Raw genomic sequence first — 27,675 nt, forward strand, 5'->3', positions numbered from 1 at the left:
AAGAGTTTAAGACAGCCAAATATTTATAATGCAAAATAATCAGTTAACCAGACCTTTATCACAGAATTCATAACATATTGCTTGGTCATTGGTAGATCATCAAGTATATAATTAACCAAGGAATAAATTTTCTGTTTTGATTATATTTGAATCAGAGAAAAAGTCAAAGACTATATTTCATGATTATCACAGAGAATTGATAGATGTAGTACACTAATGCCAACAAGTATTTTGTGTTTCTCCCCTTTTAGGATCTTATTGGAGGGAAGTAGATGGATATAGTTTGGTGTTTGTTCATTATAACTTCACTGTAAAATGTGACACTTTTTAAAAAACAAAAACAGGTTAAAGTTGAATAATTTTATATAAATATTTGGTTCTACAATTTTATTTCATGTTTAATGTATAACAGGCACTCGGGGTATTGAGATTATACCTCAAAGTAATGCTTAGGTATTATTATGTTAAACGTTTTTATTATAGTAAAAATACTGATTTATAATTATAATTTTTTCCCTGAAAATTATATCTTATTCTATAGTTAATGGCTTATTGGTTGGATATGGTAGTAATGACTTCACAATCATAGATTCAGTCTTGAAATAATTTAATATTTCATGCAATTCCATTGTAACAGACCCAACTTTAAACATACCATAAATGTGTCACAGATGTCTTAATGTCATCCATTTCTAAGAGGTATAATATATCTAGGAGACCATTGTTCACTTCCAAAATTTTTGTGTTAAATGCAACTTTGAGGGGGGGGGGTGGAGTGTTTACAGAGGCAGCATCGCAGAAGGAACAAAGAGATGTACTTACTTTGAGAAATCACTAAGTAAGTGGTTATTAGCTTTTTAGACATTATATAAGCCTTTTATCTTTGGCTTCTTAACTCCTCATATCTTTATTTAACTTCATATTCAATTAAAGTCACTCTACTTACATTGACTTTTTTTATCTTTGCCTTTTTATCTCCTTTAATTATTCTGTACTTTACCATTAGTTTTTATGTTGCATGTCACAGTTACTATTTCTTTTATGTTCTATCATTGTTTTTAATTCTAATTTCAATCTTGTTTGCTCATTGTTCACTAACATAACTGTACTTTCAGACAGTAGCAATTTTTGTGGCTTCATCTTCTTTGTTCCTATATTCATTACTTATTTAATACAGGAACAAAGAAGATGAAGTTTAAGATCTTTTTTCAACTTTCATCTTCTACCTTGTTGGCAGCCATTTCAGTGGTTCTAACCCCAGTGGCTTGCCATTGGCATAGGAATATTAAACATACTTTCCTAGTATTTGTCTCCATGGTAGGTAAATTAAGTTGCTATGCATAGTTATGGTCAGCTTACAGCTTTTATTTTTATCATTATTGTAGGCTGTTTTTGTTCTGTTTTTGTTTTGTTGAATACTGGATTGATTCAAAAACTAGATTTAAAGTCAGAAAACACAGTAATAGTGCCATTGATGACATGTTGGTTTTCCTTTTTCAGCTACTGATGGCTGAAACCATTTCTTCTGCCAGTTGACCGCTCTCAAAAGTTACAGTGTGGTGACAGTATTTTCTCCCAGTGTTTTATTTTGAAAACTTAACAAACATGCAGCAAAGTTGAAAGATTTTTGCAATTGACTCAATATGTCTATCATCTAGATTTTACTAATATTTACCTTGTTTTATCATATATCCTTTTGTCCATCATTCCATCTTTTCTTTTTTTTTTTTCCATGCATTTCAAATTGCTGACCTCAGTGCCCTTCCCCCTCAGGTGAAACTATTTTTTTAAGATTTCTGTCAGCTTTTCTAGAGTAAGTTTGGCCTCCCACGTATAATTTATTTGTAGAACTGTCTCACAAATTGAGCCTTAGAAATAAAATAAGTAAATAGAAAGTATTGTCTGTTTTAAATGCATATTTTCAGTTGTCTACTTCAACTTTGAGAGCTTTCTCACTAGAAGATCTCACTTGCCCTCCATCATTGATTCAAGAAAAGTCGTGAAATGTGAGGAAATGATAGAAAGTAAGCCATATTTTTAACTTTTTGAGGAACCTCCATATTGTTTTCCACAGTGGCTGTGCCAGTTTGCATTCCCACCAACAGTGCAAGAGGGTTTGCCTTTCTCCACATCCTCGCCAACAGCTGTTCTTTGTGTTGTTGATTTTAGCCGTTCTGACACATATGAGGTGATACCTTATTGTAGTTTTGATTTGTACTGCCCTGATGATGAGTGATGTTGAGCATCTTTTCATGTGTCTGTGGGCATCTGGATGTCTTTGGAAAAATATCTATTCATGTCTTCTACCCATTTTCAAATTGTATTATTGTTTTTTTTGGTGTTTTGTAAGTTCTTTATATATTTTGGATACTAGCCCTTTATCAGATATGTCATTTGCAAATATCTTCTCCCATTCTGTGGGTTGCCTTTTAGTTTTGTTGATTGTTTCCTTTGCTGTGCAGAAGTTTTTTTTTATCTTGATGAAGTCCCAGTAGTTCATTTTTGCTTTTGTTTCCCTTTCCTCAGGAGACATATCTAGAAAGAAGTTGTTATGGCCGATGTCAAAGAGGTTACTGTGTGTGTTCTCCTCTAGGACTTTTGTAGTTTCAGTTGCATTGCTAGGTATTTACCCAAAGAATACAAAAATACTAATTCAGAGGGATACATGCACCTCAGTGTTTATAGCAGCATTATCTACAATAGCCAGATTATGAAAACAGCCCAAGTGTCCATCAACTGATGAATGGATAAGGAAGATGTGGTATATATACACAATGGAATATTACTCAGCCATAAAAACAGAATAAAGTCTTGCTGTTTGCAACACCATGAATGGAGCTAGAGTGTATTATGCTAAGTGAAATAAGTCAGAGAAAGACAAATACCATATAATTTCACTCATGTGGAATTTAAGAAACAAAACCAACGAACATGAGGGGGAAAAGGCGAAAAACCAAGAAACAGACTCTTAACTATAGAGAACAAACTGATGGTTACCAGAGAGGAGATGGGTGGGGGGATAGGTTAAATAGGTGATGGGGATTAAGGAATGTACTTGTTGTGATAAACACGGAGTGTTGTGTGGAAGTGTTGAGTCACTATATTGTACACCTGAAGCTAATATACACTTTATGTTAACTAACTGGAATTTAAATAACTTTTTAAAAAAGAAAGTAAGCCATAGCTCCACTTCTTGTGGAGTGGCAGAGTATGAGTGGCAGAAAAGGTGTCCCTAAAGGGATCTGCTTGGGGAATGAGTCTCTTCAAATCTTTCCTTTTTTCTGTATCGTTTTGTTCTTTTCTTTTTTTCTCTTATCCTCCTTTTTCTTTCTCTCTCCTTTAATCATAGTTGGGGAAAAGTACACATTTTGCTGCATTGATTTGCTGAGGAGTAAGAGTGAGCAGGCCATGTGCTTAGATGGAAATGTCACAGAGAGCAAAGAACACAGACTCTAAATTAAGAGTTGGGAAATTTTTTCTGTTAAGGGCCAGGTGGTATTTATTTTAGGATTTGCAAGCCGTACAGTGTCTTAAAACTACTCAACTCTGCTGTTGTAGTGCAAAAACAGCCATAGACAATAATTAAATTAATGACCTTGGTTATGTTTTAATGAGACTTTTGGTCACTGAAATTTGGTTTTCATATAATTTCTGCATGTCACAAAATATTTTTTTTCTGACTTTGTCAACCATTTAAAATTGTGAAAACCATTTTTATCTTGGGGGCTACAAAAACCAGGTGGCAGGCTAGGTTTGGCCCACAAGCTAAGATTTGGTGACTCCTACTATATAGGGATTAACATTGCACAACTTATTTATAAAAATGTCATTATTCGTGTCCACGTTCCCAACATAGAGGCCTTTTATATGCTCTGAATTAGATGGGGATACAGAATTGTAGAGATAGTTCAGGGTATCATTGGTGTGAGTAAAGAAGAAAAATGTTTAATATGGTTGGTTCCACGGATAACATGGAGGTTCTGGCATGGCCTCCTTTCAGTCCTGTCTCATCTGTGTAGCTGTTATTTCTAGGTCTTGGGCAGAGAAACAGACTGAATAGAGGGGCCTACTTTCTTCTGTCTGGTATTAAATCTCCTCTTGGTATGAAAAACCCCAATTTTGAGTCAAGCCTGGGCTCAAATCTCTTATTAGATGTGTGACTTGTTATGTAACTGCTCTGAACATCAGCAGAATGATGGCTTATATAGCTAATTCATAGACTTATGAGGATCTTAGTAATAATCATAACAGTAATAGCAGCTAACACATGGTGTTTACTAGGTGCCAAGCAGTATTCTAACTACTTTATATATATTAACTCATTTAATTCTCTCACAGCCATGATAATCGTTACGTATACCATCACTTTAATGATGAATCTGAGACACAGAAATGTTAAGTAACTCATTCAAGGTCACATAGTTAAGTGGCAGAGCCAACATGTGAACTTGGGGAGTCTGGCTTCAGAGTGCAGGCTCTTAGTTAGTAGGGTTTACAGTCTTCTAAAGTGGGAACATCTATAGCACATAGTTCTCAGGAAATTACAGATACATTAACTTTACAGAATGTTGTGGTATCTTCCTCAAAAAGCTTGGTGTACTTGTGAGATTGCGGATATGCATAAATATGAGATTCAGATTTTGATTTTTCAGAGTTTTTGCTTTTTTTTCAGTTACATATTATGGGAATTTTTTTTTCCTTTAGGAGTTTTTAGTACTATTATTGTTAAGAATTATTTTGAAATGAATCACTTTCTGTGAGACAATATGGTGGAAATGACAGACTCCAGAGCCAAAAGACCCCTGACTCCTATCCTTGTCCTGATTCTGCATTTTTCTTCGTGTCATCTTGAGTACATGATTTTACTCTTTCAGTTCTGTCTCTTTTAGCTGTGAACTGAAGATAATCCTCCTCATGGGATTCAAATGAGATAACCTGTGCCAGAGTGCCTAGCAATATGTCTAGTATGTTACCAGACCCTCAAACACTTGTACTGTGTTTGCCTGTTTATTACATAGAATAACCTAAACTTTAGAACTGAAAGATGGGAAAACTGAGGCTCAGAGAATTACTTGTTTAGGATTGTACAGGTTATTAGAGGCAGAAGGAGCTGTCACTTAATGCAGGTCTGCTAATTTCTCAGTCTTGTCTTATTTTTACTGTTCACACTCCTTTATGCATTACATACAGAAGCATTATGTAATATGACTGGGTTTTGGGGGGGATTTTTCTTAGGACAAAACCTGACATTCTTATTAAGAAAATAACTAGTGTTTGGTTTTTGAATTTTGATAATTTATCGTTAAAAAGTCATATGGACAATTTAAGCTTTGAGGTTATTCAAATCATGTATTTGTATATATACCAAACTAGTGTTTGGTATTTTGAATTTTGATGATTAATCATTAAAAAGTCATATGGACAATTTGGTAAGCCTTGAGGCTATTCAAATCAAAATGTTAAATACATTTTCTCCATATTTATTGATTTTTAATATAGAAGTAGCATGTTTATTATGGAAAAAATAAATTAGAAGCAGAAACATTGAGGAATTTTTTAAAAACCTATTCAGTCACATCGGTTAGAGAAAATGTTAACACTTTGAAGTAAAAGTGGCCTCATCTTACATTTACAACTTTGTAACTGATTTTTTATCAATTAGTGATAAATGAGGAAGACTTGCCAAATTCAGATGTTGGTAATTTTCATTTAGTCCGTTCTGTGAATGGTTATCAGTTCATTTAAATAATCCCGTTGTTGGCATGTCATTTTTTCCAGATTTCATAGAAACAGTGTATTTTTGCAAAATTATCCTATTATTTTCACTTGATCTCTATTTGTATAATTCTCTATTAATTTTTAAGACTTTGATATATGTTCATAATTTTTCTACAGAGTAGAAATACAGTCCATTTACATTTTCTTTCTGGAAAGCCACTGTATTTCGGGATAGGATGGTTTTATTAATCTCCCATTCTTTAGTAAAGGATAGCAACATATGGTGTAAATCTTCCAGATTCTATATTTCTCTTTCTTTACATGTTGTCACTTTAATATTTTGCATAGTGATATATCTGGAATAATAATCTTTAATTTTCAAAAGTTGGATTGTTTATAGCTACATGTAATAAAATAACTATTAAGTGATGCCCATGCAATTTTTAAGTGTGTTTTGTAGGGTTTTTTTTTTTTTTTTCTCTTTGCATGCATGGATTTGCATGGAACATTTGGAAAATAGAAGCATCAGAATGAATTGAATGTTTCTGAATTACAGTTGACCCTTGAACAACATAGGTTTGAATTGTGTGGATCCACTTACATGCAGGTTTTTTAAAATAGATATATAAACTACGTATTGATAAATCCAGTACAGTACTGTAAATGTATTTTGTCTTCCTTAAGATTTTATATTTTCTTTTCTCTAGCTCACTTTAATGTAAGAATATATATAGTAGTACATATAACATATACATATAACATATGAAAGTGTTAATCACCTTTTTATGTTATTGGGAAGGCTTCTGGTCAGTGGTAGGCTATTTGTAGTTAAGGGGAATCTAAGGTTATATGCAGATTTTCAACTATACAAGGGGGTGGCACCCCTAATGCCAACATTGTTCAGGGGTTAATTGTGCTTGTCTTTGTCACTTACCTTGATAGATTAGAGACAAAGTTCTACTTTTGAGACAAAATTGGACTTAACTAGTATGTCCCTTATCTACTTACTCATTTGCCTTCTTGTTCACTTTCTCATGATTAACAAGATATAGCTCACAATTAACAAGATGTGAACTCTGTTGCCACTTGCCATTTAGTCTTACATGTTAGTAAGATAATTGTAGGAACATTTTGAGAGTCAAGTAAATTTTTTTAATGGTTTTGATTCTTTGTAGTTTTTATTCCTCTGCATATGAATTTGAGACCAAAAGGAATAGCTATGAATGAATATTTCTTTGGATCCAGTAGACTACTTTCTTTAAATTATGGTAATCTCAAATCATCAGACAGTAGAAGCATAGATTTTAGAGTTGAATAAACCATAGAGATAGATATTGTAGCCCAGCTTCTTGCTTGATGAAATAATCTCTTCTTCAGTATTTTTGGAAGCGCTGCTGGAACAGCCAGTTACGAACGTGAATCTACATATTTTAGGTTCACAACATAGTGAAACATAAGATTTTGCCCTAAGGGAACTTAAAATATTCCTTGTTTCTATGACATGGGATTAATGAGCAAGTTCACTGACATGTTTTGGGTTCAAGATTGTATGCTCAGAATCATTTTCTTGGAGTATAACACACTTTGGAGATTACATTTATAAGTTTATTTTTAAATCTCCCGTATCGTAGGTAATTGGAGAAAAAACTTTCTTTCCAGATAGAAGTTGTGTTAACTATAAATCAAGTATTTACAAACTATTAAAACAAAATAGTAATTATATAAAGGGAAGTTGGATTGATACTTTAACTTGACTGTCATTTTCTTAATGTTAGTTTTTTTAAATGATAAAATACAAAAACTCTTGGCCATAAACCTTGTGATTTTCATCTGTTGTACTAAATAATTTAAGCACGTATACCATCAAACAAGTTTTTTTCTCCCTTTTTTTTTAAACCAAAGAAAAGCATATTTTATTTCAGCAATGATTTTGATAAGCATTGCTGTTCTTTATCATAGTATCTTAGGCAGTATTTTATCAAACATTTCACTAGTTAAAAGTTTATATAAACAGTGGATCTTCATTTTCTACACTCATCTTAATACGCAAATTTGTTACTTTAGTGCTTCACTAACTTGCCTTGCCTTAAGATCTGTTGAGCTTTTTACATGAGAGCTATACTAATCTTAATCACTGTGCTTGTTGTTTGAATGTTTGCTACAGGAAGCGAGCAGCTGCAAAGCATCTAATAGAACGCTACTACCACCAGTTAACTGAGGGCTGTGGAAATGAGGCCTGCACGAATGAGTTTTGTGCTTCCTGTCCAACTTTTCTTCGTATGGATAACAATGCAGCAGCTATTAAAGCCCTCGAGCTCTATAAGATTAATGCAAAACTCTGTGATCCTCATCCCTCCAAGAAAGGAGCAAGCTCAGCTTACCTTGAAAACTCGAAAGGTGCCCCTAACAACTCCTGCTCTGACATAAAAATGAACAAGAAGGAAGGACAAGGAGCAAGAGATGATTTTAGAGGTAAGATGTTCTATTTTTAATTGAGAATTTTTGACTGAAAACCGGATTGGAGATTTAAATAAAATGCGTGAGGTTTTTGTTTGTTTTGTCTAATTGTGTGACATTAGGACATGTAGTATAGTGGTATTTATTTACCACTCTTTATTTGTTTATTGTGGTAAAGGACAGCACTAATAATTGAAGTTATGATTTAACAACATTTTAGTGTTCTGATGGTCCCTAGTTAGAAGCAGATTATATTCCAAAAGTTCCTTTGTTAATGGATTGATTGGAAGTTCTGAACATTTTCCACTAGGAAAAATGTGTTAAGTGGTAATCTCCTAAATTAGACCACAAAATCTAATTAAATTATCAAATAGCTGGATTGAATATGTGGAATGAGTTGTGGAACCCTAGAACTATGAGGTGAAAGAAGCAGAAAGAAGTGTTGGCAGTGTTTTCCATTTCTGAGGGCAAAGCAAAATTTTGTAGCCATTACTTGAGAAATAATTCAGTTTTTCTTTCTAATATTCTTCCCATATTCTGCTCAGTTTCTTCTAGGCATTTGGCACACTCATGCTGCCAAGAATCATCATCACCTACCAATGGCAGTCTTCACCTAAGCTCTTGTTTTCTAAATGATCCTGTATTCCAAATTGTTTAAAATATATATATATTTTATATATATACATAATATAAATATATTTTGTGTGTATATATATATATATATATATATATTTTTTTTTAATCTTCAAATCCAAGCTTTCTTTTCCTCAGTGAAGATAATCAGTGTTAGTAACAAGGTAATTGAATTTCTGAATAACTGACAGGGCTCAGCCCTACCAGAGGAATTGTATTTTAAAAGGAAGCTTTTTGTTTAAGACATGTATAAGTTGGAGAACACCTCTGAAGTTTTCAGTAGCATGATTTAAATGCAGATTTAATTTAATTGGTGACATGGAATTGTGTTAAATCTTTTACTCTAACCGCACAGTAAAGGTGTTTTCATAACTTGATAACAACTTTACACAGCTTCAAAATGTGTGGTTCTGTTACATGATTTAGCTCACACACTGTGGATAAGTAGGTGAATGTTGTCAGTATCTGTAATGGGGAAGTTGCATTGACTCCATTATACACATTTGTCCAGCAAGTGTGCACCACAGAGTAATAGTTACTAGATGTAGAATGTGCTGGTGCAGTTGAATGCAGCCAGCTATAGGGGATTATAGTAGAGGGTGGATGGACACATCTTTTTGTCTATGTGCTTCATCATAGGTGCTTCTTGAGTGGTTATTCCCAGTCTTTGTTTCCTATTTTTGGTCAAGTCTGTGTAATTTAGCAGTTCCTTATACTTTCTTCCAATATGCTACTCTGTTCTCCTACTCCCTTTTTTCTGTAATTTTCTATTTACTGTATTATTTTTTCTACTAGGAATTACAAATGCTTTAACTACACTAGTACTTTTATTTTTATTGTTAATTATATTTGTTGGTTCTCATTACAAAAGTGTATATGTGTTGAATAGTCTGCTGCAAACTGTTTTTTGCGTAAAAATTTTGTTAAGTGTAGAATTTTGTAGATTAAGTGTCTTTTCAGGAATATACATACATTACAGAATATACAGATATACCATAGAGGAATGTTTCTTCATTTAACATTTTCTCAGTAGAACATCTCTTTTTATTGATAAACATTGTGAATGTTTGTGTCTCTAATTTTAATGTTCTTTAATTTATGTCTGAAAAACTCAGTTCAATATTTTAAACAAAACACTATCTAGGGAAAGTATTGGTGCATTTTATATGGAATTAGTAGAATGTCAGAATCACTTGAAGGCATTCTGAACAGCACATCAACAAAGGGTGTCTGGGTCTAGAGTGTTGCTGTCCCTTAAGATAGGTCATGTTACTCATGAAGAACAACTTTTTGTTATTAAGTTTATGACTTGATGATTTAGGAAGCAGAGTGTTTTGTGCCTTAACAAGATAGTTACTTATCATAATTATTTACTCTATTTTGGTTACATTTTAGGAACTAAGGGGTTTTTTGTTGTCTTGTAAGAAGATGTTATAATTTTTTCCAATTAAAATAATGGGAAATAAGCTCTCAGTTAGCAGTTTCACACTTTGCAGGAAGAGATTACTGATGTTTAGCAGAAGATGTCTATACAGTTTCCCCCATATCTGAAAGTAGAGCATTTCTATGAAACTTTCATGAGCCAAAATGGCATACACAGTGAAGAAGCAATTACCATTACTTTATATGGAAAACATTTTGAGGTTCCCTTATCCAAAAAAAAAGCCTCTCTTAGGCTTTTCTGATACCTTAGGACACATCTTGCTAATGGATGTACAAAATGAATTGAGATAAACACAGACGCCTACAGACACAGTTCAAAACTATGGTGACTTGAGGCTGAGATGCTGAGTGTAATTTCTGGGGAAGGAGATTGTCAGTGCCACTCGTGCTCTTCAGAGTATGTGTTGCCTCTATAATGGCTTGCAGTAAAACAAACACTAAATGCTTTTTTGCTTTTTAACTTTCTTACTATAAGTGAAGTAGCCTAGTGGGAACTTTCGAAAAGCAAGGGATACCTACATATCGTAATAGAACAGATCTAAAGATTAACTCTTAAAGAGTTAAAGCCCATAAAAGAAACTATAGGTGTTGACAGTCTGGTAGCAGGGGCCAAAGATCAGATTCATGGTGTGGTAAAATTTGGTATTTTTGTGGTTGAACTTATACAGCTGTTCATTTAATGATCATTTGCATGTTATCTTGTCTTTTACTGTGAAACAAACATTAAAAGAGGTAGAAATCACGTTAAGAAATTTTATATGTTGTACATGTATATGAGTCCATTTGTCACAGTGAAGATTGAATTACCTATTTGTCTCTAAAATTATCCTCCGCTTAATTTAAGTATTTGTTGACAGGCCTGCCACTTCCTTAATAGATTAAGACTTTGTCAGTATTATAGTGTATTATATTTGACCAATATAATCTCCATAAAATTAATAGACAAAATATATCATTTGTTCTCTTTCCTGTAAAATAATGTATCTGAATAATTTATTCAAAATGCAAAGACTATTTGGGGTGCTCCATTTTTATTTCTTCCACAATTTGATGGTGTTTTTATTGGCCTATATAGCATTGTCTTATGGAAAATGGTCTTGAGATATTAGTAAACATTTTTTTTTTATTTTTTAATTTTAAGGACAATATTTTATCATTTGTAGAGACATGTATAGCTTTTGCTTAGATAACTTGAAGATGGTATTAGCTTATTTTATATACTAATAAAATCTAGGAGATTCTTTTGTTGTACTCAAAATATGAGTTAATCATGTTTGACCCCATTTATCAGGAAAATAAACCCTCAGAAGTTCATCAGTGGACTTTCAATTACGTAATCGGCAGACCTGTGCCACATGTCATCCCTCAGGTGCAAATGAGGATTAGAATACGAGTGTTTAGTTTTTACAGTTTCTGTATGATGGCATGTCAGAGAAGAGGGGGTGAATAAATTTGGAGTTAGCCAGCCTACAGTGTCTGTCCAGATATATTAGAGAGTTCAAGGAAGACCAGAGTTTCATAAGATCACCTTTTAGATACTGAATGATTAATAATTCTAGTTTGGAGTTAGAAGTAATCTCAGTAGAAAATTTAAGTTGGCATATTCATGTGAACTAAACTAGTATTAACTCAGGACACAAAACTCTTGGGGTACTATCCAGCATTGTTTGTAGACATTTTTTTATCAGTTGAAAATTATATCCTTTATAGTCAGTCATTAACGGTTTCATATCCTTTTAGTAATTGGTTAGCCTTACCTGTTTACCAACATTTGAATACTTTCAGCAATAGCAGACATGTATGATAGTCCTTAAGGATCAAAAAAAACCACACATGTACATATAAGTAACATGGAACTTTCAAGTTTTTGAATTATCTTTGCCCAGAGCATTCATTCTGCCTTTAGCTATTAGAACAGGTAATATCGTTGATTTGTAAAGTGAAATTCTATTATCTAATGTTTAAAGGATATTTTCACTTCTTTTATTAATGAGGTTGTTTGACTATAGGGTCCGAATATTTTTATTTTTGTATTTTTATTTGAAATACAGTCATTTATGTTCTTGTTTGAATATTAAAACAGTTTATTTTATCCCCAGTTACCTGATATTCATGCAAGTCATAAGAGAAAAATAGTGTCGAGGTATATTTCTCAGCTTTGGTAAGGTGAAATTTTGTGATTATTTAGCTTATCTCAGATTGTAAGTGAGAAAATGAAGGCTGGGTTGTTTTTGTTTTTGTTTTTGTTTTTCTTTTGAGAATAGATCATGAGAGTTGAGTACATGAGAGCTAAGCTAATTTTAATTTTAAAATGTTGGTTTTTTTCCTTCTTTTTTTAAGTTGAAGTTCATGTTAAGTACCGGGGAGTTTATTATTTGAGGTGTTGAATCTGTGAGTTGTCAATTGTATGATTCTCCAAGCATTGAGATTTACTACTCCTTGAGTTGGAATGTTTTACATGGTTTTCCTCTTTAATCACTGTATTCAGTGCTTTCTATGAAAAAGTTAAATGTTATGAAAGCTCAGATTAAACTGCATGGAATAAATTAACATTTGAGTAGAAGGTGACAACTTGGACTTTTAGAAAACAGCATGTTAAAATTCTTTTTGTGTGTGTTTGAGTAAGCAAAGCATAAGAGAGGGAACACACATGGAGTTTCTCTTTATTGTTCTAATGTGTTTCATCCAGTGGCATTGCCTTTTGGGAGTGGAATGCTTACGCATTCCATAACCTCCAAACTTACTCTTCATTCCTCTCAAGGGGATATACATATAGATTTAAATTTTGTTGGTGAAGAGAATTAGAGCCATATGTTTATCTGGTTTTTGTCTGAAAGGGAATAATGGCAAATATAAAATGAGCAAATATAAAAGTATTTAAAAAGGTGATAATGGAGGTCTAAGCTACTATTTAGAGACAGATGTGAGAGGGAAGTAAAATGCATGCCAGCAAACTGCTATACTCTCTCACCCTGCAGTAGTAACTGGCTCCAGAGATTTTTGTCTCAAAAATCATTGAAATGTTCTTTCCTTTTTTGTTTCTTCTGTGATTTCATTAGAATTTCAACTTGTTAACATTACTATAACTCTGAAAATGTGTAATAAATTGATATTTGGTTTGGCCTTTCATTGCCTCCTGTCATTTTTGCCTCTTACAGGGTTATTTCTTTATGGGGGAGAATGGATGTAATAGAAAAACATAATAAAACTCCCTTGGATTTAAATAATACAGACTGCAAAAATAATAGTGATAAGTTGCAAAAACAATCAGCTTATCTTATAAAATTTTTATTACCAGAAAAGTACCAAGAAGGATTAAGCATAATTTAGACAGTCTACTGGTATTTTAAAGACTTTGAAGGCAAGGTGGGGAAAGGTGAGAAGCTTCTTTCTATATTAGTAAGGATGAACTACACTGCAATATTAAGTACATGCCAGAAAGCACTAGCTTATTAAACAAAGTAGGAATTTATTTCTGGCTTATCTAAAAGCCATGGTATTCTGGGTTGGCTTCTAAGTTCTGCTTCACATAATCATTCAGAAATCGTGCTGTAGGGTGCCTGGGTGGCTCAGTCGTTAAGCGTCTGCCTTCAGCTCAGGTCATGATCCCAGGATCCTGGGATCTAGCCCCACATCAGGCTCCCTGCTAGGCGGGAAGCCTGCTTCTCTCTCTCCCACTCCCCCTGCTTGTGTTTCCTCTCTCGCTATGTCTCTCTCTGTCAAATAAATAAAATCTTAAAAAAAAGAAAAGAAATGGTGCTGTAGTGACATTGTTATCTTCAACACATGGCTTCCAGAGCATCCTGGGAGCATCATCCCATTAGCCAGAACGAAAAGCCTTGGCCTGAAAGTAGCACTTAACCTTAAAAACGTGAGAAGGCTGGGAGATGTGGTCCAAATCTGCCCAGAAAGGAGAGGAAAAAGATTTTGGTAGCTACATAGTAATGTTTCACTTGTCTGCTGTAAGTTGCCTTCTACTATATTTTTTATTACTCTATAACTATTTCCCGTTTATTCCAACCTGATTCCTGGCTACAGATGGCAGTGTTTGTCAACTTCAGATCTCATGAGAAATGGTATAGTAAATTTTTCTCAATCATCCACAGAATGACCACCCTGGAAAAAACTAAACAGGAAGACTCAAAAGGAACCAGTTTGATTTTAAGATACATAAAAGTAAGACAAGGGCTTTTTCCCAGAGGATGCTGAAGGAACCCTTTCTTGCCTTCTCAGTCTTTTGAGAAGAGTAGTGAAATAAGAAACATCTCAGAAGAACAGTAGTGTTTCTGCTCTAAAGTGAGGTTGTAAGAGGTGTATTGTGATGAATCAAATCAGCACATGATTGTCTTGGTTTATATTTATAAATTAAAGCTACGTGTTAATTTCAACTGTGATTGTGAAAAGAGTTTGAGCTCATTAAAAGCTACCTATTATTGAAAGAATGTAAAAGAGTGGGTGAGGTTGTTGCAATTAATAGTAGTTCATTGACAAAAATAAGTAAATATATTTTGTTGACTCTAAGTATTAGATATGTTTTAAAAGAGTTGTAAGTTATAAATGGTATTGGGTACAAAATGGCTGTTTTACTTTACACTAGAACTTGTTAAGACAAACTAAACATACTGACAAATGTTCTTTTTTTTCTCTAATTTTCTAGATGTGACTTACCTAACAGAAGAGACGGTATATGAAATTCTTGAATTATGTAGAGAGAGAGAGGATTATTCCCCTTTAATCCGTGTTATTGGAAGAGTTTTTTCTAGTGCTGAGGCATTGGTACAGAGCTTTCGGAAAGTCAAACAACACACCAAGGAAGAACTGAAATCTCTTCAAGGAAAGGATGAAGACAAAGATGAAGATGAAAAGGAAAAAGCTGCATGTTCTGCTGCTGCTATGGAAGAAGATTCAGAAGCATCTTCTTCAAGGATAAGTGATAGTTCACAAGGAGATAACAACTTACAAAAATTAGGCCCTGATGATGTGTCTGTGGATATTGAGGCCATTAGAAGGGTCTATACCAGATTACTCTCTAATGAAAAAATAGAAACTGCTTTTCTCAATGCACTTGTATATTTGTCACCTAATGTGGAATGTGACTTGACGTATCACAATGTATACTCTCGAGATCCTAATTATCTGAATTTATTCATTATTGTAATGGAGAATAGAAATCTCCACAGTCCTGAGTATCTGGAAATGGCTTTGCCGTTATTTTGCAAAGCAATGAGTAAGCTACCCCTTGCAGCCCAAGGAAAATTGGTTAGACTGTGGTCTAAATACAGTGCAGACCAGATTCGTAGAATGATGGAAACATTTCAGCAACTTATTACTTACAAAGTCATAAGCAATGAATTTAACAGTCGGAATCTAGTGAATGACGATGATGCTATTGTTGCTGCTTCAAAGTGCTTGAAAATGGTTTACTATGCAAATGTAGTGGGTGGGGAAGTGGACACAAATCATAATGAAGAAGATGATGAAGAGCCCATCCCTGAGTCCAGTGAATTGACACTTCAGGAGCTTTTGGGAGAGGAAAGAAGAAACAAGAAAGGTCCTCGAGTGGACCCACTGGAAACTGAACTTGGTGTTAAAACTCTGGATTGCCGAAAACCACTTATCCCTTTTGAAGAGTTTATTAATGAACCACTGAATGATGTTCTAGAAATGGATAAAGATTATACTTTTTTCAAAGTAGAAACAGAGAACAAATTCTCTTTCATGACATGTCCCTTTATATTGAATGCTGTCACAAAGAATTTGGGATTATATTATGACAATAGAATTCGCATGTACAGTGAACGAAGAATCACTGTTCTCTACAGCTTAGTTCAAGGACAGCAGTTGAATCCGTATTTGAGACTCAAAGTCAGACGTGACCATATCATAGATGATGCACTTGTCCGGGTAAGTTGGGCTTATGCTTAAAAATTAGTACTAGAATAAATACCTAATATTGGGGAGATTGTAATACAGTTCAGTGAATTCATTTAATAAGTGACTGAAAAAAAATATGGCATTATATGGTATAGGAATATATGGATGTTTTTGTATTATAAGTTGTAAATATTATACTTTTGTTGTTCCTGTCCAAATTTATAAATGTGTTCCACAAAGTATTGGTTGTCTTGAATAACGATCACTCTCTCTCTTTGAAAAATAATAGATTTTCTAAATATTGACAACTAACCCCAAAAGTTTCTTCTCAGTTGAGAAGACAAGTGGATATTGGGAAAAGACCATAGCACAGGAGCAAGGGCATGTGGAGGTACCCAGTAATAAATATGAGTATCAAATCTTAACTGGGAAGAGTGGTATGATAAAATCATACCATAAAATAATAAGTGGTGTCCAACAATTCCATGATAGAAAATTTAGAGTTGCATTATCATGAAGGTGAAGTGATCTGGGCAGTTTGGTGAGTGCTGCTAGTAAGAGTTCCTGCTGGATCACTCAAAATGCCCCTGTAGAACACTGCCTGATTGTGATATTTTCTTACCACTTAAATATATTGGAGTTGGTTGGAACTACTAGGAAAACAGCAGCCATTCCAGGAATCTTGAAATTAATGGTGCTTTGTGTCATCAGCCCAATCCAGGGATATTGAGCTGGGAGAATATTGGGAACACAAGGTGGGTACCCACCTTCTAACTTCCTGTTTCTCCAGATTGGCTGCCTTTTGTTAATTCCTTGCCTCCACAGAAAATAAGAATTACAGTGCCCCCATTTAAGAATGCAGGCCTGGCCAAACAAAAAAAAAAGAATGTAGGCCTGGGCAGAAGACATAAACCAATTGCCAGTAATGTGCCAAAATTTGCATTTGTCCTAAGATGCTTTATCACAGGTTGTTTGTTGTGTGTGTGTGTTTAATTTTAAGGTTTTATTTTTAAGTAATCTCTACACCCAACGTAGGGTTTGAACTCAAAACCCCAAGATGAAGAGTCCCATGCTGTACCAGCCAGGCGCCGCCCCCTTCATCACAGGGTTTTATTGTATTCATGATACTACATAAACCCATCATTACTAGTTCTTTTTTTTTTTTTTAACAACTTCAAGTAAAATTTGATGTCAAGTAAAATTAAGATACAGTCAGCATTCCATACTAATAAAAGATAAGAACCCACGACACAACTAGGAAATAGTGATACTTATTTTAAAGTATATTTTAGTTTTAGGATAGATTTGTCTATTCATAAAACTGTAAACCAGTGGAAAAAGTTGTTTGACATCTCCGAAATTTAAAAGTTGCAGAAATTGTGTGCCTCTTTTGTTTGTTACTGGTTTTTAAAAACACCAAATATATTTCTAGTGTTGAGGAAAGAGTCTACATTATTTAAGTAACTCAAGCAGTTTTTCAACAGAGGCAGAATGAGGCATTAATTATTTGGAGTAATTATCATTGCTTGGTTTCTGGTTCTCTTTTTATTTTACTCTCTTAGTTTTGAGCTACATAAATAATTAATATACTTAATAACTGTTCATCAGGCAGCCAGCAACTTACTTTACGTAGGTTAGCAGAATGTAGGGTATCATATAAGGATGTTAGTGATGTTTTGTGAAAAGTACATTGAGGTCTTATGTATGAATTTCGATTGTTAGAACAGAACTGCAAATCCTAAGACCATACATTTTATGTTTGGCTTCTTGGGTTGGAATCCTTTCATCTATTTCCAGTAAAATCTATGCCTACCTTTAAAAAAGCAATGAAATTACTCTCTATAAGATTAATCCAGAGTTAGAAATAAAAAAAATTATCCACCTTTCTTATCTGCCTTCAGCTAAGAAATCTACCCAACCTGATTTTCCTTCCCCTGCCTTGTTTCCCACCTTGCTTAGTAAAGCAAGGCTAAGAAACAACAAAAGTTTAAGTACTTGTTTTATACTTATTTTATCATCTAGAATTTTGAGGAAACAGTCATTTTGGTTTATAAGGCCTTTTTTTAAAGCGGATTTTACAGTAAAACTGTGAACTTCTTTATTATACTAACAGAGTAGTTTTTTTTAGTGGGTTCTGCTTAATTCTGTCAAACCTGAATATTATAATTTGACCAGTTTTAAATCAGGATTCACTAGATAATATCTGTACTTGAATATTACCAGTCCACAAAAGCAGTTCGCTTCAGAAATCTTGTGTGAGGCACTTTGCTAAGCAGTAGAGATGTAAAGATGAATTATGACCACTGAAAAGCTTAGGGGTGCTAAATGTTCATACTAAACAAATTTTACTCTTTCCTTTTTTCTTCTTTTTTTAAATAACAATGTGAAAAGGTTAGAAAAATTAAAACATCGAAATAGCCTTGTGAGTCAGTCAAATTGATAGTCTTATTTTTAAAAAAAATATAGTGGTGTGATTATGATAAAGTCACAGTATTTTAGTAACAAAAAGCAGAAGGTTTATGACAAGAAGTAGTTTAAGGTCATCCTCTCAGCCGAACTCTCAAAAGTACTGATGGATTTTTAACATCTTATTCCTCAAGGATCTACTTTGCTTTTTTAAAGCCTTATTATTCTGTAACAGTTTGACAAACAAAACAAACCTATTGACTGCTTTTTATGACCTGCTAATTTGAACTACAGAGTAGGGTTGGGAAGAGAAGAGGAAATGAGAATTGTGGTGAGCTCAATATTAATAATTAAATAATTAAGGTTATAGAATTGTAGACTTTAAGAGCTAAAAGGAGCCTTGGAGTTCATCTACTCATTAGTTTACAAATGAGGCCCAGAAAATACTGACTATGTATATGACACTCTTGAGTATGTTTTCTGTTGGGTCCTCTTGTAAGGCTGACTGGCATGGTGGAAAAGGGAGTAGTAGTACCTTCCATTGATAATTACAGATTTTTTTTTTTTTTAAGAAAACTATGTTCCTCATTTTCATATACCATGTAATTTGAATCAGACTAGCAAATTATTTCCTAACTGGAGTTTTTAGAGGAACTGGGGTTGGTTTGTTTTAAAGATTTATTTATGAGAGAGAGAGAGGAAGAGAGCATGAGTGGGAGGGGCAGAGGGGAAGGGAAAGAATCTCAAGTGGACTCCACACAGAGCCCAATGCGGGGCTTGAGATCACGACTTGAGCGCAAACTAAGAGTTGGACCCTTAACTAGCTGTGCCGCCCAGGCGCCCCTAGAGGAACTGTCTTTGATGCCAGCTGAAGAATTAGTGTTTACAGTATTTTATTGAAACTTAGATACTGTTGATTGTAGGACACACAGTAATAGGAAAAATGCTGCCAGTTATGTTGTGAAATGCTACCAGTTTTATGGTATATCCTGATTTCAGAGTGTTAAAATGTGAAAACAGAGAAATGAATTTTAGAATCAGTGAAAGAAATACGGTAAACTGTAAGTTGCCTTTTCACAAATAGGTTTCTCAGAATCATTTAAGAACTACCCCACACTTGTAAATTATTGCAGTATTTCACCCTAGGACTTACTTTCACTATTTGTTGTTGTTTCTTAGAAAATAGTACTGTGATACTCACGAGATCAATTGAATTAAAACAATCGATGGGCACCTGGGTGGCTCAGTCAGTTAAGCGTCTGCGTTCGGCTCAGGTCACGATCCCAGGGTCCTGGGATTGAGTCCCACATCAGGCTCCCTGCTCGGCGGGAAGCCTGCTTCTCCCTCTCCCACTCCCCTGCTTGTGTTCCTGCTCTCTCTGTCAAATACATAAATAAAATCTTTAAAAAAATAAAATAAATAAATAGAACAATCGAAACCATGATAAGGCTTTTACAGTATTTTACTAATAACATTTAGTAGATAATTTGTCATTTTTCTTAGACATAGCATTTTCAAAGGAAAAGGGTATGAAAAATTTTTTTCATTATTTTTATTTTAGGAGATTATGTTAGGAGAGGACAAGTATTATTGAAGACAATATTGCCGTCTGTGACATACCCCAGACTGCCTTCACATCTGAACGAGAAATATGTTTTAAAAACAATTCCAAGGTTCTACCTTCTAGAGGTTCAGTGTAGGAGTTCTGGTGTAGAGTCTAGGAATTACATTTCTGGTAGTACCCCCAGATACTCTGATAAAGCCAGACTGCAAACCAGTTTTGGGAAGATGGCTATTGGTACAGTTTATATATACACATTTATTGAGGCCATTTTTATATACAAGTACATGTTTAGGAAACTGGCAGTCTTTGAGAGGATGATGAAAACAGCAGGTTTAGAATAAGGATTGATGGTGGTGGGCGACTTGGTTCAGATTAGTCAGGGAATCCTAGAATTCTAAATAGGGATCTGAAGACTGAAAGGAAAGCCTGAAATGGACAACTGTATAGGAGAGTCCAAAAATATGAACTAGTATAGGATAAAGTCCAAAAATAAGAACTAGAACAGATCAAGGTGATAGACACAAATGAATAGCCCTACTACCAATTGGTTCTGCTCAGTCCCCTTTAAAAAATTAAAATCAGGGGCGCCTGAGTGGCTCAGTCGTTAAGCGTCTGCCTTCGGCTCAGGTCATGATCCCAGGGTCCTGGGATCAAGCCCCACATCAGGCTCCCTGCTCGGCGGGAAGCCTGCTTCTCCCTCTCCCACTCCCCCTGCTTGTGTTCCCTCTCTCACGGTCTCTCCCTGTCAAATAAATAAAATCTTAAAAAAAAAAAAAAATTAAAATCATTTTTTTCTGGGCTCTAACAGTGCTCTATATCCCAGTCCCCACCATTTTTCTTGGCAAACACCCTTAGTTATTATTGAAATAAAACTTGATTCTTTTATTTAACAATTGACCTACAGTGCTTTAAGAATAAGATTATCCTGTGCTGCCCTGAGTATGATTAATTGTATCTTGTACATTCACTGTATTGTGTTTAATGCAATGACCATTATTGTTTTTGTAGTTTATTTGAAACGAAGAACTTCATGCCTAATTTATGTCCTCAAAGGAGATTAAGAGAATGAGGTAGATCTACTTAGATTCTCATTATCATATAATTAAAACAATGAAACTTGTCAAACTCCTTAGCTCTATATGTGAGAAAAAAGAAACTCAGAGAGATTCTGGCCTATAGAAATTAATGGCAGAATTGGAAGTAGAATTCAGGGTTCCTGGTCTCAAAAGCAGATGTGGTTATATGATATGGCTGTTACCCAAACATCTAAACTTTATTTGTAAGATATAAAAAACTGCTTCATCTGTTTTTAGAGAAATGAAAAAAATTAAATATATCTGGATAATCTAAAGATCTTATTCTAGCCAATAGCTTACAGATATAAACGAAGTGTTTAACTGTAGAGTGTAGTAAGTTGACTGAAGTTGCTTAAGCCAGCCATTCTTAGAGAGCCTAGGTATTCTTAAGTATTAGTGAGATCTGTTTTATGTGACTACTCCTTCTACTTAAATATCTGTACCATTAAGCAATTTTTTTTCAATTATGGATAAAGATGACTTTATCATGAATAATAGTATCCCAGAATACTGTAAGATTTTAAAGGATGGGTTTTCCTTTTGACTCTTGTAAATCTGGCAAGTATGATATTTTTATATTAAGATGTCATCCTACCTAGGTATTCTGGGAATGCTTTGATACTAGATCAATTTTTTAAAAAATGATCTCTCTAGGATTTCATCATCATGGCCAATTAAAAGTTCAGAAATTGAAAGTCGTTTTGTTCAACAATTGATGAAATCAAGTCTTAGAAGAGGAAGTCATATAAGGAAGAGGTAGATGTCATTACATCCAGTCTATTTTTGTTTATTTTCCCCAACAGTCTGTCTTTTGCAAGTCTCCATATTAAATTAATATACCGTCCTTTAAGAAAATCTATATACAAATACAGGTCTGTATACTAAATGATTTCAGTTCAAGGATGAATACAAATTCTCCTTTTCAGAATGAATGTTCACTGACATAGTCTTTTAAGTTTCCAAATATCCTGCTGCATTCAAGACAGCTTTTGATTTTCAAAATTCTGTTTTAAATGGTATATATGTATTACAGAAAGTGATAACACCTTTACCGTTCAATTCTTAAATGATTCTCTAATTGAACAATGGGTCAGAAGTAATTGTTTTAAGAAAAATAAATGCAGTCCATTACTTAATAATGGCCTTTGTCACAATGATAACTGGTAAATTTTATGTTACAGTTAAAAGTAAAAATTGTTTTTTAAAGGTTAGGCTACTCATGTCTACATAAATGATAAAAGTATTACAGAACCACTTAATATATACCTGAGAATGATAATCTAACATAGATAATAATGGAAAATTTTTACCTGCAGAGTTTAGTTGCTACCTATTTTTCAAATCATTCTTTTTACATATTTGCATTTGACCTCCTGATTCTAAGATACATGTTTATTGTAAAAAAATAATAATTAAAAATACAGAAAAGCATAAGGAAGAAAATAAGTTACTCAAATAACTATAAAATACATAAAATACATTTAATAACATTTAATTTATGTGTACATTTATTATGTACACTATTATGTGTACATAATAAAATAATATATAAAAATATAAACAATAAATCTCAAAAAGATTACTGCTAGTCATTGAGGAGAGCAGGAAGGCATAGTAGTTAAGAGCTTGCTGCCTGGATTAGAACTCTGTTCTACCATTTACTAATACTGAAAGCAAGTTATTGAATCTCTCATTACTTTGGGGTCTTTATCTGTAAAATGGGGTTATTATTACCAGCCACATAAGGTTGTTGTGAAAATGAAGTGAATCGATGTATGTAAAGGGCTTAGAATAGTCCCCTGGCACATAAGTGCTATATTATTATTGTTGTGTTATTGTTACTGAAATATTTTTTTCTGTAATGTCTGGGTTGTTCGGTTTTCAGGCAAGCCTGAAAAAATTTTTAGTACGAGTTAAAGTAACGGTAACAACAAAAGCTAGTACTTAGAAGGCATTATTGTACAGGGAATTCATCTAAGTGTTTCACGTGTATTTCTTCTTAATACATCATTCTCATTTTATAGATGAAACTAACAAAGAAAGCTATATGTTTACAATTGTAATTATAGAACATTGCATTGAATTATTTTGGCACTCAGGGTGGGGAGCAGAGTGGAGATTGGTGGAGATGGACAGACAGTAATATTTAATATTAAGAATGAAGATAAATTTGTTTCAGCGTCATATAAAGTGTCTCTGGTGGAGCTAAGACTGCAACACATGGTCTCTGAATCCTGTAGAAACAACACCAAATCCTTTAAAAGATACAATCACATTGATAATGGAGTCCGCTCTCATTTATGAATGTTAATGAGGAAGAACTATAGGAAGCATATTTAAATATCAGATAATCATTTTTTCCACCTTGGAATGCATTATACTTTTGATATAAGCAGGTTTGTCTTTGTGTTATAAGGGCATATATAAACATTGACTTATATTCCTTTAACACCTAGGCAGGTGGGAACTGGAAGAAGGAAACTAGGAATGCGTTCCATGGCAATATGGGATGTTGGCGTGATGGGTAAACCACATTGGAGCTGATAATTCTAATTTAGTTCTCAGCATTCTTTATTTTCTGTGGCTTGAAACAGGTTTCCAACTGGAACTATTTTTCCCCAAGGTTATTTTCAAAACTTGGGACAAGGCTATAAAACTAAATTGTGAATCTTTTGTTCAAAGATCAAAGTTGTTTTAAAAGGTTCCAACATGATGTGTTATCTTAATATTGCCCACTCTAAACACTTTGCTATATATTTTTACTAAGCCTTCACATCTTTTCAGTATGAAGAGTACTATTCCTTTTTTTTCTTTGCAGATGAGGAAACTGAAGCTTACCTGAGTCGCTTGCTAAAATTTAAAGTTTAAAAGTTAAGTGATAGTTGGAACTAGTACAGAGTATTCTCAGTCTCCACAACACTCTGTCACAAAAATAAGTTATCCTTATACAACTTGGCGTAAAAATGATTTTGTAAATATTAGAGACCACTGTTGTACAGGACATTTTTTAAAGCTAAAGATTCTAAAATCACAGAATTATAGAATCCAAAAGTTGAAGATATCTAAGAGATCATTTCAGCCTTTGTTCTTAAAACCTTTTTGACTGTAGTCCCAAGTAAGATATTTTGCATAGCATTAGGTACACACATGCATATCTGTCTGTACATATAATTGAAATAGAAGTTTCACAAAACAGTAGATGCCATTACTATGTGGAATACATTCTTTTCCCTCCCATTGTTGGTTTTAAACCACTAAATGAATTGGGCTACCCACTAATGAGGTTCAGTTGGCAGTTTGAAAAACATTGATCTAGGGCAACTGGCTTGATTTATGAATTCATGAGATTTTATTTTATTTTTTATAGATCTGCTAGAATGTCCAAACCAGTGCTGTTACCTAAAGTCATTACTTTAGGACTGTAGTACAGTTACTTTGTTGATGTTTGAATTGCTCAAAACCATTTTTAAAATTCTACTTGGACTAGTTGGAATAACTTGAACACCCTTACACATTCTGTTTTGGCAAATTTAGAAAATTTTTAACAGCCAAACGGCATTTAAAGTCAATGTAGTAAATAAGGTGGGTGATCAGTAGGCATGCTGTTAGTAAATTTCAGATACATTAAAAAAAAATGCAGTGTAATTATTTCACATTAGAATCTAGTATGGATTTTCTGATTAATCTCTTAATGACTGAGATCAGTTACTATGTATGTTATTCTATAGATACAAAAAAGTATCTGGTAAAGATTTATAGTTAAAAAATGCTAGATACTAGGGTTTGATAACTGTTAGTAAGAAATTAAGAGTAAGGATATGAGCAAGCGTATGTCTCATCTGCTTTCAAAAAAAAGTGTATATATGAGATGTGTTGTGATCCATTGAGAAGTGGCAATTTATAATAAGCATTATAAGAGACCATAAATTGTTTCCCTATTTATTCAGTGTGTTTTTTCTCTTAATTGAAACTATTTTATTTATGGCTGAATGGATTAATAAGACCTAATTCCTTAGTTCCTATTCTATTAAACATAAAGAACTACTAGCGAACAAATTTGAAGTCAAACTTTTATACTCCATTGTCTTTGTTGAAATGATTTATTTTGAGTTCACTTATGTATTTGGCTGTCTTGACTTCTTTCCATGTCCTAACCTTACAGCCCAGGTTTGTTATACAAGTAACAAAAAAATCTAATTTTAATTTTCTACTATATGTTAATTTCATCACAAATCAGTAGTTAGAAAGTAACCTTTTATAAATCTATGCTGGTTTCTTTACTGTCCTGTTTTTCCATTATCTGTGAGACTGAATCTTTGCCTTTACTGGCTTTTTACCAGTTTGCTTCCTGTTTCCATTTAAAACAGACCAAAAGTCAGTACTTTTTATTTGCTCCATAGCCCTACTCCTTTTTTTTTTGCTTCTCCTTATTTTTATTTTGCTTTCATCCTTAAACTGGCAGTCATCTTCTTTTCACTTTATCTTTTCACTCATTATAGCTAGAGATGATCGCTATGGAAAATCCTGCAGACTTGAAGAAACAGTTGTATGTGGAATTTGAAGGAGAACAAGGAGTTGATGAGGGAGGTGTTTCCAAAGAATTTTTTCAGCTGGTTGTGGAGGAAATCTTCAATCCAGATATTGGTAAATATTTTAGTGATATGATCATGATGTCATATCTTTTTGAATTAAGGATTTGTTTACCAGTGTTTATAAATACTCTCAGTTATGAAGAACAGTTAATAGGGTTTGGTATGACTTTCCTAGAATCACAGATAATGACTGAATTTGTGGGTTTGGGGTACTGTTATGCATCACTTATTCAAGTTCTTATTCAGATTACTTAGCCTAATATTTTACTACAGGAAATTACCTCTTAGATAAATAAATTGAAAATGGTACATTAGAACAATTGAAAGATTTCTTTGCTCTTTTTACTCTAAACATTCATCAAACTCACAGCATTTCTGAAATAAGAGTTTCATACAACAGTGTCTAAAGAATATTGAGAATGTCTCACAAGTGTATCATGCTCAAAGTTTGGAAACCCTCATTGGTATCAAAGTAATTAGGTTTTTATTTGCTACAGGATTTCATTGGTCTTAATATTACAGTATTTTCCCAAACTTTTTGAACTCCAGAACCCTTTTTCCACCCCACATCTAATAACATTTGCCTCCCAGAAATGTTTTTTATTGAATAGTTTGGGAGAAACTGATCTATATATGTCAGTCTGAAAGTGAAGAATTTGAGTTTTACTGATAGACAAAGTAGATAAAGTAGAACCAGTAAAAGACTGCAGCTTCTTGGATTGTATTCATAACTGGGTAGTTCTGAACTTGATTGAGTTTCTATAGTACAACCACTAACTTGGTTACTAGGTTTGCTTATTTTTAAAACTGAATGCATGACAGTTACAGGAAAAGGAATCCACTAAAGGTACAGTCAGAATTGTGAAGAATGTGACATAGAATAATACATATATCATTTCCATTAAGCTTTGAGAATTGAGCTTGTTGATTCTCAGTATATACATTGAATTGACTTTTCTGTTATTCTTAGTTTGGTCGTATATATACATATATGTAAATGAAAGTAGACATTTTGAGTTCATGACACAAATATAGTTAAGACTATTTTAGCTAATGTTTATTAATCAGAAGCCTATGTAATTTGCATGTAATCTGTTCAAAGTAAATCAAGACACCTAAAACCATGCCTTTTTTGTGATTGAAAGTTAATTTGTGAGCTTCTTAGGTTTGGTAAACCTTAGCTCTGGGTTCCCTTGTGTCTCGACACGTTAAACATTAGCTGTAAAGCATACTTACATTATACGCAGAAATACTTTTAAGAGAAAAACATACATTTAATAGTTCCACTTGATAGTAAGGTAATTGAAATGATAGTTAAAACTATCAAAAATGAGTATTTTAGAAGAGCCACTCTTTATGGTGCATTTCTTCCGGGGACTGGCAAAACTGTGCCCAAAATGGAACCATTTTGAGCCTTAAAATTATTATCTTTCATACACAGAGATGAGAGTAATGACCTCTGTAATTTATATTCTGATTAATTTGTAGTTTATTGCTCTTGAGACCAAGGACATACATTTGTGAGATTTCATCAAATTTATTAATTGTAATTATTTTCGACTGTTCTTGACTCTGTTAATAACATATTTACAACTGAATGAAGTTTTTACCACTTCAGTGAATCTTGTAACTTGGGCCTGTAAAAAAAGTTTAGATCTAAACTGAGATTCAGGTAAGAATTAGATAATTTTCAAACTTTTATTTCATGAACATTAACTTTCATTAAAAAAAAGTCCTAGCTTACTTTTATACTCTTATGATCCAAGGAACATTTTACAGTTCCTTTTGTATTTAACTTAAGCTAAATGTGAAAATAAACATTTTTAAAGCTTTCAAAAATCATATAAATTGATGTATTTGTGTCATATTGATTTCTAAAGTTTGTTCTATTGGACATTGCCCCTTTTTTCAG

The 27,675-nt window shown here is 33.4% G+C and overlaps 1 protein-coding gene across 3 annotated transcripts in view; it reads left to right on the top strand.

The window, feature by feature from the left end:
• Positions 1–27,675, top strand: part of UBE3A (ubiquitin protein ligase E3A) — a 101,363-nt gene that overhangs the window by 51,763 nt on the left and 21,925 nt on the right. For all 3 annotated transcript variants that reach the window (XM_021680632.2, XM_021680633.2, XR_006540593.1), the window contains 3 exons: positions 7,883–8,190; positions 14,909–16,155; positions 25,671–25,815. In XM_021680632.2, the coding sequence (XP_021536307.1) occupies positions 7,883–8,190; positions 14,909–16,155; positions 25,671–25,815 (1,700 nt within the window). The remainder of the gene's footprint in view (positions 1–7,882; positions 8,191–14,908; positions 16,156–25,670; positions 25,816–27,675) is intronic.

This window comes from Neomonachus schauinslandi, chromosome 9 (assembly GCF_002201575.2).
Source record: "Neomonachus schauinslandi chromosome 9, ASM220157v2, whole genome shotgun sequence".
Lineage (NCBI taxonomy): Eukaryota > Metazoa > Chordata > Mammalia > Carnivora > Phocidae > Neomonachus > Neomonachus schauinslandi.